Source organism: Falco punctatus (genome assembly GCF_963210335.1).
Source record: "Falco punctatus genome assembly, chromosome: Z".
In the NCBI taxonomy this organism is placed as follows: domain Eukaryota; kingdom Metazoa; phylum Chordata; class Aves; order Falconiformes; family Falconidae; genus Falco; species Falco punctatus.
In genome coordinates, this window is record NC_137586.1 from 2,616,877 (window position 1) to 2,632,092 (window position 15,216).

Below are 15,216 nucleotides of genomic sequence, written 5' to 3' on the forward strand. Positions count from 1 at the left end.
TGCAGGGGCCCTGCAACAAGCAACCCTTCCTTCCCTCTATTCCAGCTTGCATCTGTGTATTTGCTTTTTTTTTCTGTTACTAGATAGTCCTGACTAAAGTGCATCTTTGGCCTTTGAACTGTAAAATTATTGCTAGTGGTACTTGGGTGTGAGGGACTGACACAACGCTATTTTGAGAGACTATTTTGTGGACCCAGACATGAGGTACTTCAAGTAAATGAGAAAAATGGGAACAAATTTCACTCTGCAAGTGAAATGATGCTTAAAAGCACTTGATCTGCAAATGTTGCTTACAGTTATTTCAAGATGAGGTTTGCTATAAAATGACATTTAGGGTGATGTGCTTTTGAATTGGTTTTAATATAGGTGAAATTCAGTTAAGACTGAGTCCAGTAGGCTCTCTTGCAGGTCACGGACCTGCTTGCGTGTCTTAATTTTGCGCTACCTGCTGTTCTGGTCCTGTGATGGGTAGAAGGTGTTTCTGTATGCACCACGCCAAAACACCGTAAGCATCTAAGAAAAGAGCCTGCCACCGCCGTGTCCTGGCAAACTTTATAATTCAGTCCCCAAAAACCAGAGACAAATGTTCCGCTAAGTTTGTGCTTCTCTTTCAGACTGTGTTTACCCAGGTAACGAGAGAAATTCCACGTAGGCACATAACATCACATAGCAAGCCTTATTTGCATGCAACAAACCGCTTGAACTCCTACTTGACAGTTCAAGGAGTAGCTCCTTCATCCCACAGGGAAGAGTAAGGTTTAAATAACATTTATTGCTAACAGGAAGCAAATGAAGAGTTCTCAGTAAATCAATAATTTTATCTATATCCTACAGAGGTTGAGATACCCTTCTCTCGCTTGTAAATGTTTGATTTGTTTTTAGGTCACGCTTGTCAGTGAAAGGCTAGCACACCAGTAGAGTTACGTGCGCAAATGAGTGAGCCTTGACTCCTTTTTGCAGGATCTTAAAAATAACTGAAGGATACCCCATCGATGGAAAAAATTTAAACCCACCAATGTTTATGGGATAATCACAAGCGTGGCTCTTGGAGAGAAAAAGCCATCCACGTTTATTCACCATCTAATAGTAATTGAGGAAATTATAGGCTAAAGCAGCCCAAGAAATGTTGCTAAAACAGTTTGTGGCTCCCAAGTGTCAAGAGGTCTGTTTGGAAATAATAGGTAGAAGTTGTTACCACTTTCTGTAATGTGGCTTGCAGAGATAAAAACAGCTGCTTCTGGTTTCACCCTACGGTTTCTTGAAGCTCTCAAACAGCTTAAAATAGACTGCTTTCTTGTGGCTTTCTAAACTTAGATGTCTTGCTAAACTTGCATGTATTTCCTTTAAACAGGTTGCAAAATAAAAGCACTACGGGCCAAGACAAATACTTACATTAAGACCCCTGTTCGTGGAGAAGAGCCCATCTTTGTTGTCACTGGACGAAAAGAGGACGTAGCCACGGCCAAAAGGGAAATTCTGTCAGCTGCCGAACACTTCTCCATGATCAGAGCATCGCGCAACAAGAACGGCCCTGCCCTGGGAGGTTTGCCATGTACCCCCAACCTGCCAGGTCAGACGACAGTCCAAGTCAGGGTGCCTTACCGTGTAGTTGGGCTAGTGGTTGGACCGAAAGGAGCTACAATCAAAAGAATTCAGCAGCAGACCCATACCTACATAGTCACTCCCAGCAGAGACAAGGAGCCTGTCTTCGAAGTCACAGGAATGCCCGAAAACGTCGACCGCGCGCGTGAGGAGATAGAGATGCATATAGCCATGCGTACTGGGAACTACATAGAGCTGAACGAAGAGAACGATTTCCATTACAACGGTACTGACGTGAGCTTCGAAGGTGGCACTCTCGGGTCTGCATGGCTTGCTTCTAATCTTGTCCCTCCTAGCCGTACCAGAATGATTTCTAATTATAGAAATGACAGCTCCAGCTCCTTGGGAAGTGGCTCCACAGATTCCTATTTTGGAAGCAATAGATTGGCTGACTTCAGCCCCACAAGTCCATTCAGCACAGGCAACTTCTGGTTTGGAGAAGCACTGCCTTCGGTGGGCACGGAAGACCTTGCGGTCGACTCTCCCGCATATGACTCCTTACCGACGCCTTCCCAAACCATTTGGACTCCTTTTGAACCTGTAAACCCTCTCTCCGGCTTCAGTAGCGACCCTGCTAGTAACGCCAAGCCTCAGCGCCGAGGGAGCCAGCCATCTACTCCTCGCCTGTCACCCACGTTTCCAGAAAGTCTCGATCACCCGCTGGCTAGGAGAGTGAGGAGCGACCCGCCTAGCACTGGCCACCAAGCCGGCCTTCCCATATACATCCCCGCTTTTTCCAATGGTACCAACAGCTATTCCTCTTCCAACGGGGGCTCCACATCCAGCTCGCCCCCGGAGTCGAGACGGAAGCACGACTGCGTGATCTGCTTCGAGAGCGAAGTCATTGCGGCCCTGGTCCCCTGCGGCCACAATCTCTTCTGCATGGAGTGTGCCAACAAAATCTGTGAAAAGGAAACGCCATCGTGTCCCGTTTGCCAGACAGCTGTTACTCAGGCAATCCAAATTCACTCTTAAATATATAGATATTATTGTATGTGGACTTCTTAAAAACTCTTAAAGGCATGGGTGTAATGGTACCCTCTAGTAAACTTCCTAATGAATTCTGACTGTTGAGCTTTCTTGGGATTAGGCTGAAGTTGTTAATAAATTTCTACTTTCTCAAAAGGCTGCTACGGTAACACTAAACCTAGGTGGTCTCTGTCCAGTTCAGTGTAAGCAGATGGCATGTTTAGCAGAGATACATCTGGTGTGATTGTCTGGCACAGGGAGGGGAAGTTTTCATCAATTACACAACTGAAAAAACAAATTTTACAGGCTTTCTAAAGGATCTCTGTTAAGCGTTTGACTTCTGTGTGCTGGCAGCAATGAACCTCGTCGCCTGAATGCAGAAGTACTCGTCTGCCGTGGAGGGTTTGTGGCATTATCAATATATCAAACAACACTTCCAATGCTGCCTTCTTTACACTGCCAGTTTTGAAAAACAGGTTTGGGGAAATATTTTTTTTTCTTTTTGCTTCGTGCAACAACTTAATGCCTAATTCTTCAGCATTGCAAATGCTTTTCTTTCTTTAAAAAAAAGTATAGTTTGATTTATTGAAATGGATTATGTTATTGGCAGGTTTAGATAATGAGGTGAGGTGGGGCGAGAGAAGCGGCCCGATGCACCTCCATTTTGTCCAATAAGTTAAGGGCAGTATGTTCAGAGGATCAGGAACGTCTTGGTTTGTGAATTCCTACCCACTGCTTTTCTTTGTGTAATGTGGAAAAGTCTGTCTGGCTTCATCCCATTTCAGTAAGGGCTTTGGGATGCACATACTTCGACTTACATTGAGGATGCTGACATTCCGTTCATTAGTCTGATCAAGCTGTTCTTAAATTACATTTGTAAAGAGTATATAGTTCAAAATGTGAAGCATTTTTATGTTCAATCTGTATTTGTCTTGCACATATATATAAATAGATACTTTATTTTTAGTAAGGAAAAGGAAAAAGGGGGAGTTGCGTACGTGCCCTTGTATTATTCATGACAGCAGCTGTGACAGGGGCTCTGCAATCAGTTTACTTCATTTCAAAACTCTCTTTCCAATCACAAGGAGAGGAAAAAAAAGAAGTCTTCTGAACGTGCTTCTTACATTTCAACCTGTGGATGTTCCTAGCTTTTTCATCCTCAGTGCATTCCCAAATCTGTGCTGGCATATATTAAAACAACAAAAAAAAAAAAGACACAAAGTGGAGTTCTGGTGGATTTTTCTATTTTTTTTTAAGCATTATTTTCCCAAAACAAGACAAAGCTTTTTTTCTCAGTATAACAAAAAAGAAATTATATGTGTATTGAACTAGTAAATATACAGAAAATTTTATTTTTATTTCCACTTGAAGAGTTACATTTCGTATAAAAGTTTACAAATAACGGTTTTTATTTTATGATTTTCAGTATAAGAGTTGCCTTGATGGCATATTATGTACTGCATAACTTTAATGCTGTAATTGCTTGTAGAATAGTTACATGTCAGTATTGAAACCTAATCTCTAGCTGCAGTCTCGTAGATATGAACAAATGTCCACCAAGCATGTATTTTGTATGTTATTGCATCGTACACTGCAACTAATAAGCCAAGGAACCAACAGACATTAGGTGCGTGTACCATTTCTATAAACCACAAACTAAGAATGATAAACTACCAATATAGTTTAGTATTTGCTAATTTTACTACACTTTTTGTTATGTATATGTAGGGAGGTCATAGGGATTATAAATTCAATTTGAGTAAAGTTTAAAAACCATATATTTTATGATAAAGGGCCTTTAACTTATGATGGCCAAAGCACTGATATTATATATTTGCTGTAAAGAGAATTACAAGAGTTTTATTTTTCTGATATTAAAAGTTACTTAATAAAGACTTGTTTCCATTAACTTGAATGTTCTGCTGTCTTCATAGTTGTCACTTGGAGCAGCCCACTGGGGCTGTGGCTAGCTGATGCCTGCTCCCCCCCCCCCCCCCCCCCCCCCCCGGGGGTTTCCCAGTGCTTAATACACCATGGACCTGGCTTTGGTGTGGCTGGGTGACTTCATGTGCAAAGAATCTTGTTTTCCACTAATTCCTGACTTTACATGCTGCCTTTGACAAGCAGCTTGTGGTCTTCCAGCTGTAACACTCAGGAGCTTGCATTTCAGGGGGCTTTCAGCGCAGCAGCGAGGTAAACTCCACATGCTGGTATTGGTGAGCATCAGCCAGCAGCAGCAATCATGGGATGGTTTGTGTGGGAAGGGACCTTCAAAGTCCCTGCAGCGCAGCCCCCTGCCATGGGCAGGGACACCTTCAGCTGGATCAGGTTGCTCAGAGCCCGTCCAGCCTGGCCTTGGATGTTCCCAGGGATGGGCCATCGGGCACCTCTCTGGGCCGCCTGTGCCAGTGCCTCACCACCCTCAGCGTAAAACATTTCTTCCCTCCATCTAGTCTGAATCTCCCCTCTTTGAGTCTCAAACCATCCCCCTTGTCCTGTCGCGACAGGCCCCGCTAAAAACTCTGTCCCCATCTTTCTCCTAAGCCCCCTCTAAGTGCTGGAAGGCTGCAGTAAGGTCTCCCCGGAGCCTTCTCCTCTGCGGGCTGGACAACCCCAGCTCTCCCAGCAGAGATGCCCCAGCCCCTGACCATCCCCGTGGCTTCCCCTGGACCTGCTCCAATGGGGTGTTGCAAAAGTACCTCCTGGTGTCAAGTTGTGCGGGTCTCCTGTTGGTTTTCCTCCCAGGCTGATGGTGGTTTGCGCCCTGTGCCTGGTGCAGAGCACTTTCATGTTTCCTTTGAAAGTCCTCGCGTCCCCTCCTTGCCATGAGCTGCCTTCTCTTGCCTCTCCTCCTCCTTTGACTCTGGTTTTGCAGTTGGAAGGAGCCCAGCTGCAGGCTCCTTGGTCTGGGTGTTGTGCTGGCTGTCGCTGTGGTGTGTTTGGGTACTTGAGCAATGTCCATCCAGATTTATCCCTGCTCCCTGTTGAAGCATCCCGGGCAGTGCTGGGTTAACTCAATGACCTTAAAGGGCTTTTCCAGCCAAAACGGTTCTTTGATTTCTCACCAGTGGGGGCCTGTGGGAGGGAGTCCTTCCCCTCCGGGAAGGTTTGCAGCAAAGCAGAGCACCTGGACCATGGATGGACTTCCCTGGGATGGAGGTGAGTGACAGCAGTCAATAGGAAAAGGCATTTGAAGGCCGTTTGGCTTCAGAGGTGTGTGTTTATAAATCCTGCTTGCAATGCTGCCCGAGGCTGTTCCCTGCAGCCTGGGGGTGCGGAAGGGGAGCCTTGCTGGGGCTCGGTGGGGTAGATATGTTGGGGTGCTGCTAGGTTTATTACCAGAACCTGCTTCTGATTATTCTTTGCGGGCTGGGGAGGTGGGGAATAATCCCTGCTTCTTCCTGGCAGCACAGGGCCAGGGGTTAGCGGTGGCCTTGGACTTGGCAGTGCTGCGTTAACGGTTGGACTTGATCTGAAAGGTCTTTTCCCACCTACATCATTCTATGATACTAGTCTATGAATTTCTCCCGCTCGACCAAGGATTTTAGATGCCCGAGGGCCATTCTTGCGTGGGGGTTGTTTCACATCTCCTTCATCATCAGCTGTTCTGGGGTACATCCCTGTGGTACCTGGAGGTGGTGGAGCCTGTGTATCTGCTTGTGGTCCTCAAAGCCACCGCCCTGGAGCCTGTGTCCTCAAATCTAAACTTTCTGTTCACTTTCCTCAGGAAGACAGAATATTTCTTTTTAAGTGCCTTTTTAATAGTAAGTCTTGGGAAGAGATCAAAGAGTATTTAAATTCACTTCACTTGGGTCTTGGGGCAGTTTTAGTAGTGTAGCAAGAGGTCCTGGACAGAAAACCTCAGGCAGCAGGGAGATAGAACCTCGTTATTTCTAGATGTGCATAAACCATCTTAAATCCCATCCCCTCCAACACGTTTTATTTAGCAGAGCAAGTAGCGCTGTGGTTGCTTCAGAGTTGCATAAGACAGGCATGGTCTTAAAAAACTCCACTTCTCCTCAATTTGCTGTCGTGAATTGAATTTATTTTTCCATGCTCAGGAGCACTTGTGATGGGTGACTAACCCGCCTGGAATTTTAACGCTTGTTCATGGAAAGGAAAGCACTCGCCACCAGGCATACATCTGCATGAGCCGGTCTGCCCCACTGCCAGACAGGTTCGTTAGAATAGCTAAATTATTTTATTTTTTTCATTCCAAGGTGAGGTTTTAAGGAAGCATTAAGCTTGCTGCTTTTCTTTTCTTTTTCTTTTTTTTTTCTTTTTTTCTTTCAGCCGCTGAAGAACAGAGCTGCTTTCCCAGCTGGGCCGTGTGATGCCTGGGGGGGGGGGGGGGGGGGGGCTGGGGGGGGGCGCTCCTGCAGCAGCTCTCCCCAGGCAGGGGGGGCTCTGGCAAGGCTGGTTTGGCATCAGCCAAAAGCCCCTCAGGACCTTCATCTGGCAGGATGACTCCCAGCCCTGCGCCCCTGCAGCAGCAGCTGTCTGGTCTGAAAGCCCAGTCCCTGTCCTGGGAAACATCTGGTTCCTTGTTGGGGGTAACAGGGAAGGGAAACCTCTCCTGGCTCCTGGGGAGGGAACTCGGGGTTGTTTTCTGCTCCCTGTTGCAGATACTGCTGGCGAGCAGCGGTACGAACCTCGGGGTGGGAAGCAGTGCAAACTGTGCTTGGAACGGCACGTCCCTGTGCTCAGCATCTCCTGTTGGGTCCTGAAAATCAGCCAAGGTTTGGCTGTTCCTGCTCAGCTACCCATGGGGTTCAAACCTGCTGCTGGCGACAGTAGGTACAGCGCAGGAGCTGGCAACAAACTGCTCTAAGTTGTTTGCTTTAAAAAAAAAAAAAAAACCACACACAAAAAAAAACCAAACCAAAAAACAAGACAAAGTAAATCCTTTTGTACTTGGTGCTGTTCTTTCAGTTCTGTGAGCAGTCGGCCTGGTGCACCGCGGCAGGGAGCTGTGCTCAGAAATCCTCTCCCTCCTTGGGCCAAAAATGCCGTTTTCCATGTCTCATGAGGATGCTTACGCTGCCTGTAGCTCTGGCAGAGGTAGAAGGGTGATGCTTCCCTTGGGATGAGCCCACCAACACATCAAGACTCAGGAGCTGAGCTGATTTTGGGGGTTGGAATGGAGAGTTTGAGGCAAAACTCGCCAGCGGGTGAGTGAGCTCCTGCCCACGGGCACCTCCTCAGCCCCATCCTGCAGCGTTTCTGCTCCAGCTCACTGGAGCTGCCAGGACAACCCGCGGGCGCTGGGGGGGTGGGATGTGGCAGGCTGGTTTGTGCAGGTAAGGTGCAGGCAGCTGGTGCTGAGGTGCTGAGCACCCACCTCCTGCCGTGGCTGAGCCCGGCTCTGGTACAGCAACCAGGGCTCACGCTGGAGGGATCCCACGCTGGTGCCGCAGGGCTCCACTCCTGAAAGAAGTGTAACTGGCATAAACAAAAAAAATAAGTGGGTTTGGTTTGTGAGGGTTTTTTTTCCCCAAAAAATACCTTTAGCCTTAGTTTGTTGGGTTTTTTTCTTTCCAAAGTCACATTGCATTTCCAGGAGCTGCTTGGGTAAAATTTTAAGTAAATAAATGCAAAAGGAATGGAAGGAGCTGGGGGTGCAGGTTGTTGCAAAGAAAACAGATGGGTTTGGGGGCAAAGGAGCTGCACCAAGGGGCTGTAGGAAAGCCCACACGCTGCGTGGCACGGCGTGATTTTGGGAGGGGTGGAACTTGGCAGCGCTGGGTTAAGGGATGGACTCTATGATCTTAAAGGTCTTTTCCCACCTAAACCATTCCATGACCGGCTCCAGGTGACTCCGGTGGTGCCTGTCCCCAGCCTTCCCATGCCCGGGGATCCCCAGCCCCACGTCCCTTAAAGGCTTTCGAGGACACAGACACACACAACCCCTCCTCCACGGGAGCCACATGCCCACGGCTCTGGTTCTGCTGCAGGTATTAAAAAAACACCCCAAACCCAAACCGTTTAGGTTTTGCAGGATTTCACATTGCCGCAGCTCGCTGTGCCAGGCTGGCACAGTCCTGCCCCCGCCACCCTCCATCCCGGGGCAGGTTGGGCTCCAGGAGCCAAGTAAACGTGAAGCCGGGCGCCTGCGCTGCAGCTCAAGGGGTGTCACCCCCCCGGGATGGCGCAAGGGCCTCGCAGCCACCCCGGCCATCTGCTCCCTCCAACTGCCAGCAGCAGCTGAGCGTGAATATCGTTAATACGAGCTATTGAGGGAGGGTCACAGCTCGAGCAAGCACTGCTGACGTTAACAGTACATACAACCCCCCGCCATCGCCAGCTTTGCGTGGGCCACAGCTGAGGAGCGGGACCAGCAGGGCATTGGTGGGGTCTGGGAACGGCGTCGGCCGGAGCAAGGCTATGGCTGAGGCTGAAAGAGGGATTTTGCCACCGGCATGCGCTGCTCGGGCTCAGCCGCATCCTCCCTGGCCTGCACAGCATCGCTCCATCGCCACGTACGGCTGCCGAGACCTGGTAGCAGCTCCAGTCCCTGGTCCTTGCTCCGAGGCTGCAACACACAGAGCTCAGCTGGTGGATTAAAAAATGTAATTTCCATTAATACAAACACCCACAAAACTGCCATGTCCCACCAGCTTCAGACAGCCTGGTACCTGCCTGCCTTCACGTGCTCTGGAGAGGCTACCACACCGGATGCTGCACTTGGCTTTGGGGTCACTGTTGGTGGCACCCAAGCGGCTGACACACGGCACCATGAGAAGAGGATGCTGTGAACCTGCAGCCTTGCCCCAAGGAGCTCTCCCAGCCCCCACACCACCCGAGACCACAGCTAGCAGTGCTGCCAGCCAGCCAGAAACAGGGTCAAAGCTGTCCGCTGCACAAAATAAAGAAGCCAAAGACTCAGATCTTTACCTTTTTTAATCAAAAACATACTCTGTTACAGAATTTCAGGAAAGTTAACTACAGTATATTATCCACAAACTAGGTCTAATGAAAAACATACAATAAGCTACAAAGGAACTACTGGGAATTCTGTTGACCACTTATCAAAAGGCAATGGCTAAAAGAAGAAACACTTAACTAGGCTTTCATGCTCAAAAAACCCTCTCGCAGCAAGTTTTGGGTTACGGGTAATTCGCAGCTCTCAATCCAGCTGAATCACAACTTTGTAGTGCTACCAAACTGCACCAAAAAGACACAGAAAAAGGTACTGGAGCAAGAAAGCATTAGGTGATTTTGGTGAGCTTGAAAGAATTAAGTCCTGTAAATTTAGGAGCGGCACAGCGCTCAGAAGGCACAACAGCAGCCAACAGCACAAAAACTTCTCGAGATTTTGTCGGCAGTAGTTCTGCTTTCCGCCAGGTCTCACCAAGTGAAACTTCCGCAGTGCTGGAAAGTCAAGTCACTTCTTGAGGACCTCGGCAGCATCATACGCAGCAGATTCAACTTGACCTGGCTGCACCTCCCAGATCATTTTCAGAAACACATGATCTTTGGCTTTGCAGGCAGATGACACAACGCAAGGATACATACAGCATCCAGCTCCTACGTGACTGGTGGGGAAGTGCTTTCCGTTGGCTCATCTCCCTGCCCGGGACTGAAGTGCGACTAGGCGCATCAGGAGTAGATGCAACCAGCTTAGTGCTTGTGAATAATGCACATGCCTACGATGGGCAAGCTGCAAATCTCAGTCACAACAACAGCACCGTGATCCTCAAAAACCTGTCACCAGTCATGGAAACACTCATCAGCAGGACCAGGCAAGACCATGACCTTCAATGTTTAAGCCTTAACTTAAAAAACGGAAAGGAAGTAACCGCTCAAAAATTGTGTCCTTAAGAACACCTGACAACCAAGCATCTTGTAATTTTATAGAGCAGATGCTAAGTAGCATGGGGCGTGACAGGAGAAGGCGGGGGGGGAGGAAAGAGGATTTCCTAAATGAAGTCTGAATCCCACTTAGAGGAAGACCCATCTGGCTGTCTTTAACTGGTTGCATTAAAGAAGTGACCAGCAATCCCAGTCACCCTGTGTAGCAGAGTAAAAATGCAAATTGAGGAGACAGTCCTTTCTAAAGCGCTTACTCTTCAAAGAAGAGATTAAAGGTGTCTCAATAAAGACTACCAGCAAGACGTAAACAACATTCAAAGAGTTCAGAGGCAGAAGCCCCCCCAGATACACTGGCACAGGAATTTTTTTAATGGATGCTAGTAAAAGAATTGAGGCAGTCGTTCCTGAGCTACGCAGAGAGGACGCTGTCGTCTTTAGAAGTGTCACAAGAAGTAAGATGGTCTCAAAGTTAAGGCACAGGAGTTGGACACAGGTTCAATGACTACTGCTGCTACAGACCTCTTTTGTGACTGGGGGAGACCGTCATCTCCTTTAGGTCCCTCTCTGTAAAGCAGCCAGAGTATTTCCCAGGTCTTCAGTATGCTAGAGCCGTTAATGAAGTTACTGATGTCACAGCCAGGGGGTCTGGGTCCCTGAGCTCTCATCAAGCCCAGTAAAGCCACATCTCAGAACAACCATTTCTAACCAGCACTGCGTAGCACTTATGGCTCCTTCTAAGGGTTTCCCATTAGAATTCTTTTAAATATTTTTGAAACCATGCCAGCGAAAAGGTTTCCTCTCCTACATCTCTTAACCCGTCAACTTCAAATGCCCTTGCTTTCAAAACTAACAATAACACGGCTAAAGCCATCTAAACCCTGTGGTGCTAAACCCAACTCTCCAGAACATGAAGTGAAATTACAAGGCACTCCAGCTCCAATGCTTTTTTTGAGGAGCACACGTGTATCCGAGGGTGAGAAACACAAGGGTAATTACTCCAGCAAAAGAACGAAGCAGAACAGACCCGGGAACAGGAGCACAAGCTACAGTTTGCTGGCTGAAAAAAATACTTGTTGAATTCACCGACTCTGAGACATTTGGAGCTGAAGAGGAGGCGCAATTCTGGCATTCTTGACATCCCTGCCTACAGTGTGTATGGGGATCGTCACGGCTGTCAAGCAGCTGTAGCTCTTTTTTGAATCTCAGAAAAAGACATAAATGCAAGACTGTCAAAGATTCAATGTGCTGCTGCTGAAGGGTTTCCAATCCATTATGTGCTGCCTTTTATGCCCTGTCACAAGAAATAAAAGTACAAAAATTAAGTTAAAGGCATATTAAAAACTAAGAACGAGTCTCTCATTTTGCCCTTTAACAGTTATGACTGCATCTTATCAGTAACTGTCTAGTGGATAAGATGAGCGCCATTTCAGCATTTTTACTGCCTCACACAATATTCAGATTACTCCTGATGTGGAGCCTGCGCCTTCTTGGTTCCGATAAACTCAACCGATGTTCTTTTGTTGTTCCATTCAGAATGTTTTTAGCCATCTAAATACTACATTATAGGTACCATTCACTGTAGGTAGAGACTTCGGGAGACTTGCAAAACATCTGCCAAAACCACCCCAGTCTTAATAGCTGAATTCTTTCAGGCTGCAATCCAGGCAGGAACACCAACAGGCAGAAGCAATCTGTTACTGTTATCAGAGTTCGGCACAATTCAAAAATAAGAAACTGGTACAGAGGGTTTTCTGTGAAGTGGCCACACACAGATCAGACACCCACCAAGATAAGCATCTTGCAAACCCGCAAAGCTAAATAGGGAGTAAGCTCAGGGACTCCTAATCAAAAGAACAGTCTGTTATAAGCAGTTTGTCCGTCGGAAGGCCAGACGCCTCCCAAGGCCGAGGCACCTTGAAACAAGCAGTAAGAGCAGGGCAGACAATTCAAAAGGGGGTTGGCAAGAAGAACATGTGGTCAGGCTTTTCATTTCTTCCCCCCAATCAAGCTTTCTGTTATGGATGAAGCATAACTGAGCTGCTGGTTAATAAGCTTCTCTGAGGACGTAGTCAGAATCCTCTACTGAAAGTGTTCCTCAAGAACCTGAAGCTTGCTTTTCAGACAAACTAGATCATTAGGAGTGAAAGGAAAACAAAAAAAGTTTTAAACTAAAGGCCTTGAGAAAAAGAAATGTGATTTTTCCAAGTATCAAGGAGTCACCACATAAGAGGGGGAAAAAGACGACTCATCTCATTAGGAGTTAGTCTGAAGAAGGCAACAACTGTTAATGAAAACACGGAGAAAACTCATGCAGTCTTCTGTGCTTCCACGCCTAGGACAGAAACAATGACCACTGACATCTTCAGTAAGGATTTCAGCAGATGGGGGAAGCAATACCTAAACACTGTGTTCACAGCCCTCTACAGATTCCTGAAACTATGCAAGAAGCTTGGCAAAAAGCCTCCGAATAATCTCTTCCAAGATTTCTACTTAGGTTAACCACTACAGCTGCACTGCCAGGTCGGCTCAGTACAGCGCGGCAGGCAGACCAAACGGGCAGCGCTTGAAGGACCGAAGCCGGCGTCTACGTACTTCTAAGCCTGTTTAACTAAGCTCCGACTCCCTACACACAGGCCGAAAAAAGCAGGAATTCCTGCTCCCTCTTCATACCCCAGCAAACAGCCGAAACAGATATCCTTAGGACACGCTTTTAGTGAAAAGCGGGGAGCAAGAAAAATGAGAGTTGCTTCCTGGCAATTCAAACCAACAAAAATTCCTACCACTATTGGCTGCTGCTGGTCTTGCAAAGTGAAATAATCCATCAAGACAAGATCAATGAGTTCAAGGTGCAGAATTACATAATAGAAGCAAACTAAATTTATAAAAATCAGGGTTTTCATAGTTTTATTTATACTACTAACTAGAGAGAAAGCATACATATTGTATCTGTCATACAGTCAATACATCTGCATTTTGTTTTCTACTATAAATTCTCTATACAAAGTCATTGCCAATTGATACGGTCATTGATGGCATAGGGCTTAAAATAACCAAGAGGTATAAAAACAAGTTTGCCATCTTGCCCTGAGTGGAAACGGTGAACAGATACAAAAACTGGATCCTAAATATCGATGTAATATTATACACGATTTAATGGTATATGCAAGTAAAAAGAGTCATGCAAGTTTTTTAAAATACCTGCCAAGTTTTACTTGAGTAAAATCATAGAAGTCAGTAGTAGTTATGAAAATATGTTCCTGCCATTAGGTACTCATTATGCATTTTCAGTGGCAACTTTGCAGACTGGGTATTTCATGTTATACTTAAACCGAGTGCCAGCACTGAAAGTATCCATTTCCTTTAGTGTTTTAAAACTCACGCGTCTATATAAATAAAAATCTAAGATATCTTTTTTTTTTAAAAACTAGTGAAGGAAAAGCCACATTTCTTTTCCTTGCTATTTTTAATCAATGCCAACAACGTACGTCTCGTCCCTCACTTTTTGGCAGCTTCTAGGTTTTAATCTGGAAAAATCATAACAAGATAGTCAACAAAATAAAGAAGTCTTCTGTTAACTATTGTTCCCTAAAAAGAACATCACAAATCAGCTGGAATTTTAAAGTTGCTATAAGGTAAATGTTTTTAACTATTAGAAGGAATTTTCAGATATAAATATATATATAATATATATTCTGCATACAAAAGGCTCCTGTGAGGCTTATCACCAAGATGCCACAATAGAGAAGGAAAGTTTCAAAGGGAACAAACCCAATACTGTAAAGTCTCTATAAGGCGTTTACCTTCCACTTTAAGCCCTGTATTATGACAGTTAAGTTCTGAAAATAACTGAAATCCAAAATTCTGCATGTTCAGTTTCTTTCTGCTAAGAGCAAGGCGGCAAACACATTTTTAAAACCTGGTTTTAGAAGATTAAGCAGAACAAAAGTAAAATATATCTTCAGGTTATAAACAGAAATGTATTTTACAATCCACCATCCTCACAATATAATGGCCCACAGCAGTGCAGCAGAGGGATCTCAGTCTAAAGGTTGTGGGTCTGCAATAGGCATGGTATGAAGTACTTCATCTAGAAGCTGGAGGGCACGGTGTAAGTGAATTTCAATCCAGCACGGTGTCTCTTTGATGCTCTGTCTTGGGTAATCAGGTCCCCAACCTTTTACAAAACTCATCCTGAGTATGCATAAGCGGCGGAGGTCATCTACACCGATTCCAGCAGCAGCAGACAAACCTAAACAGGAGAGGTTTCACGTAAGCGTTCACAGACACGTTTCTTTTATCATCTGGTTTGTTTAGCCATTCCTGTCTGCTCGGCTCTCTCTTCATGTACAGCTTCCCCTCTCACCACAGCAAAGGCCAATCCACATTTCTAGATCTCTGCTACAATGAACGCAGCGATTACTCTGCGTTTCTTCCAATTAAATTTTTTCTCATCGTTCTGCAATCTTGAAAGTGTTCTGAAATATAAAACTCCTTATAATAAAGCAGACATGGTGAAACCCAATGTCTTATATAATAACAACGCGCACAAACCTTATTTAAGAAACACAGTCAAAAAATACTTATCCCTGAGGTTTGCAAAAATGCTGCATTTTTAGTGTAAGAACTGTGACTGACCACTTGCAGGAAACTGGATGAACTAATTACATTGCTTGCATCTAATAAAATAAAAAAGATGAATACAGCTGGCAAACTTCAGATTGCAAGTATGATTAAGAAAAAAATTAAATACATCCTTCAAAATGCCTTCAGCAATTTGCAGGACAGCTGGAGAGTCACATGGCAATACAAGGAATCCAGAAAACACTAGGGCAC

General features: G+C 45.9%; 2 protein-coding genes across 5 annotated transcripts in view; one reads left to right on the plus strand and one right to left on the minus strand.

Moving 5' to 3' along the window:
* MEX3C (mex-3 RNA binding family member C) overlaps window positions 1–12,622 on the plus strand; it is a 26,882-nt gene extending 14,260 nt beyond the window's left edge. The window contains exon 2 of the mRNA XM_080371603.1: window positions 1,352–12,622. Within this exon, the coding sequence (XP_080227729.1) occupies window positions 1,352–2,577 (1,226 nt within the window). The 3' untranslated portion in view covers window positions 2,578–12,622. The remainder of the gene's footprint in view (window positions 1–1,351) is intronic.
* The window catches only part of SMAD4 (SMAD family member 4), a 29,193-nt gene continuing 23,430 nt past the window's right edge, over window positions 9,454–15,216 (minus strand). For 3 of the 4 annotated variants that reach the window (XM_080371618.1, XM_080371616.1, XM_080371617.1), the window contains one exon: window positions 9,454–14,632. In XM_080371618.1, the coding sequence (XP_080227744.1) occupies window positions 14,421–14,632 (212 nt within the window). In that variant the 3' untranslated portion in view covers window positions 9,454–14,420. The remainder of the gene's footprint in view (window positions 14,633–15,216) is intronic. The other variant, XM_080371619.1, reaches the window with a different exon arrangement.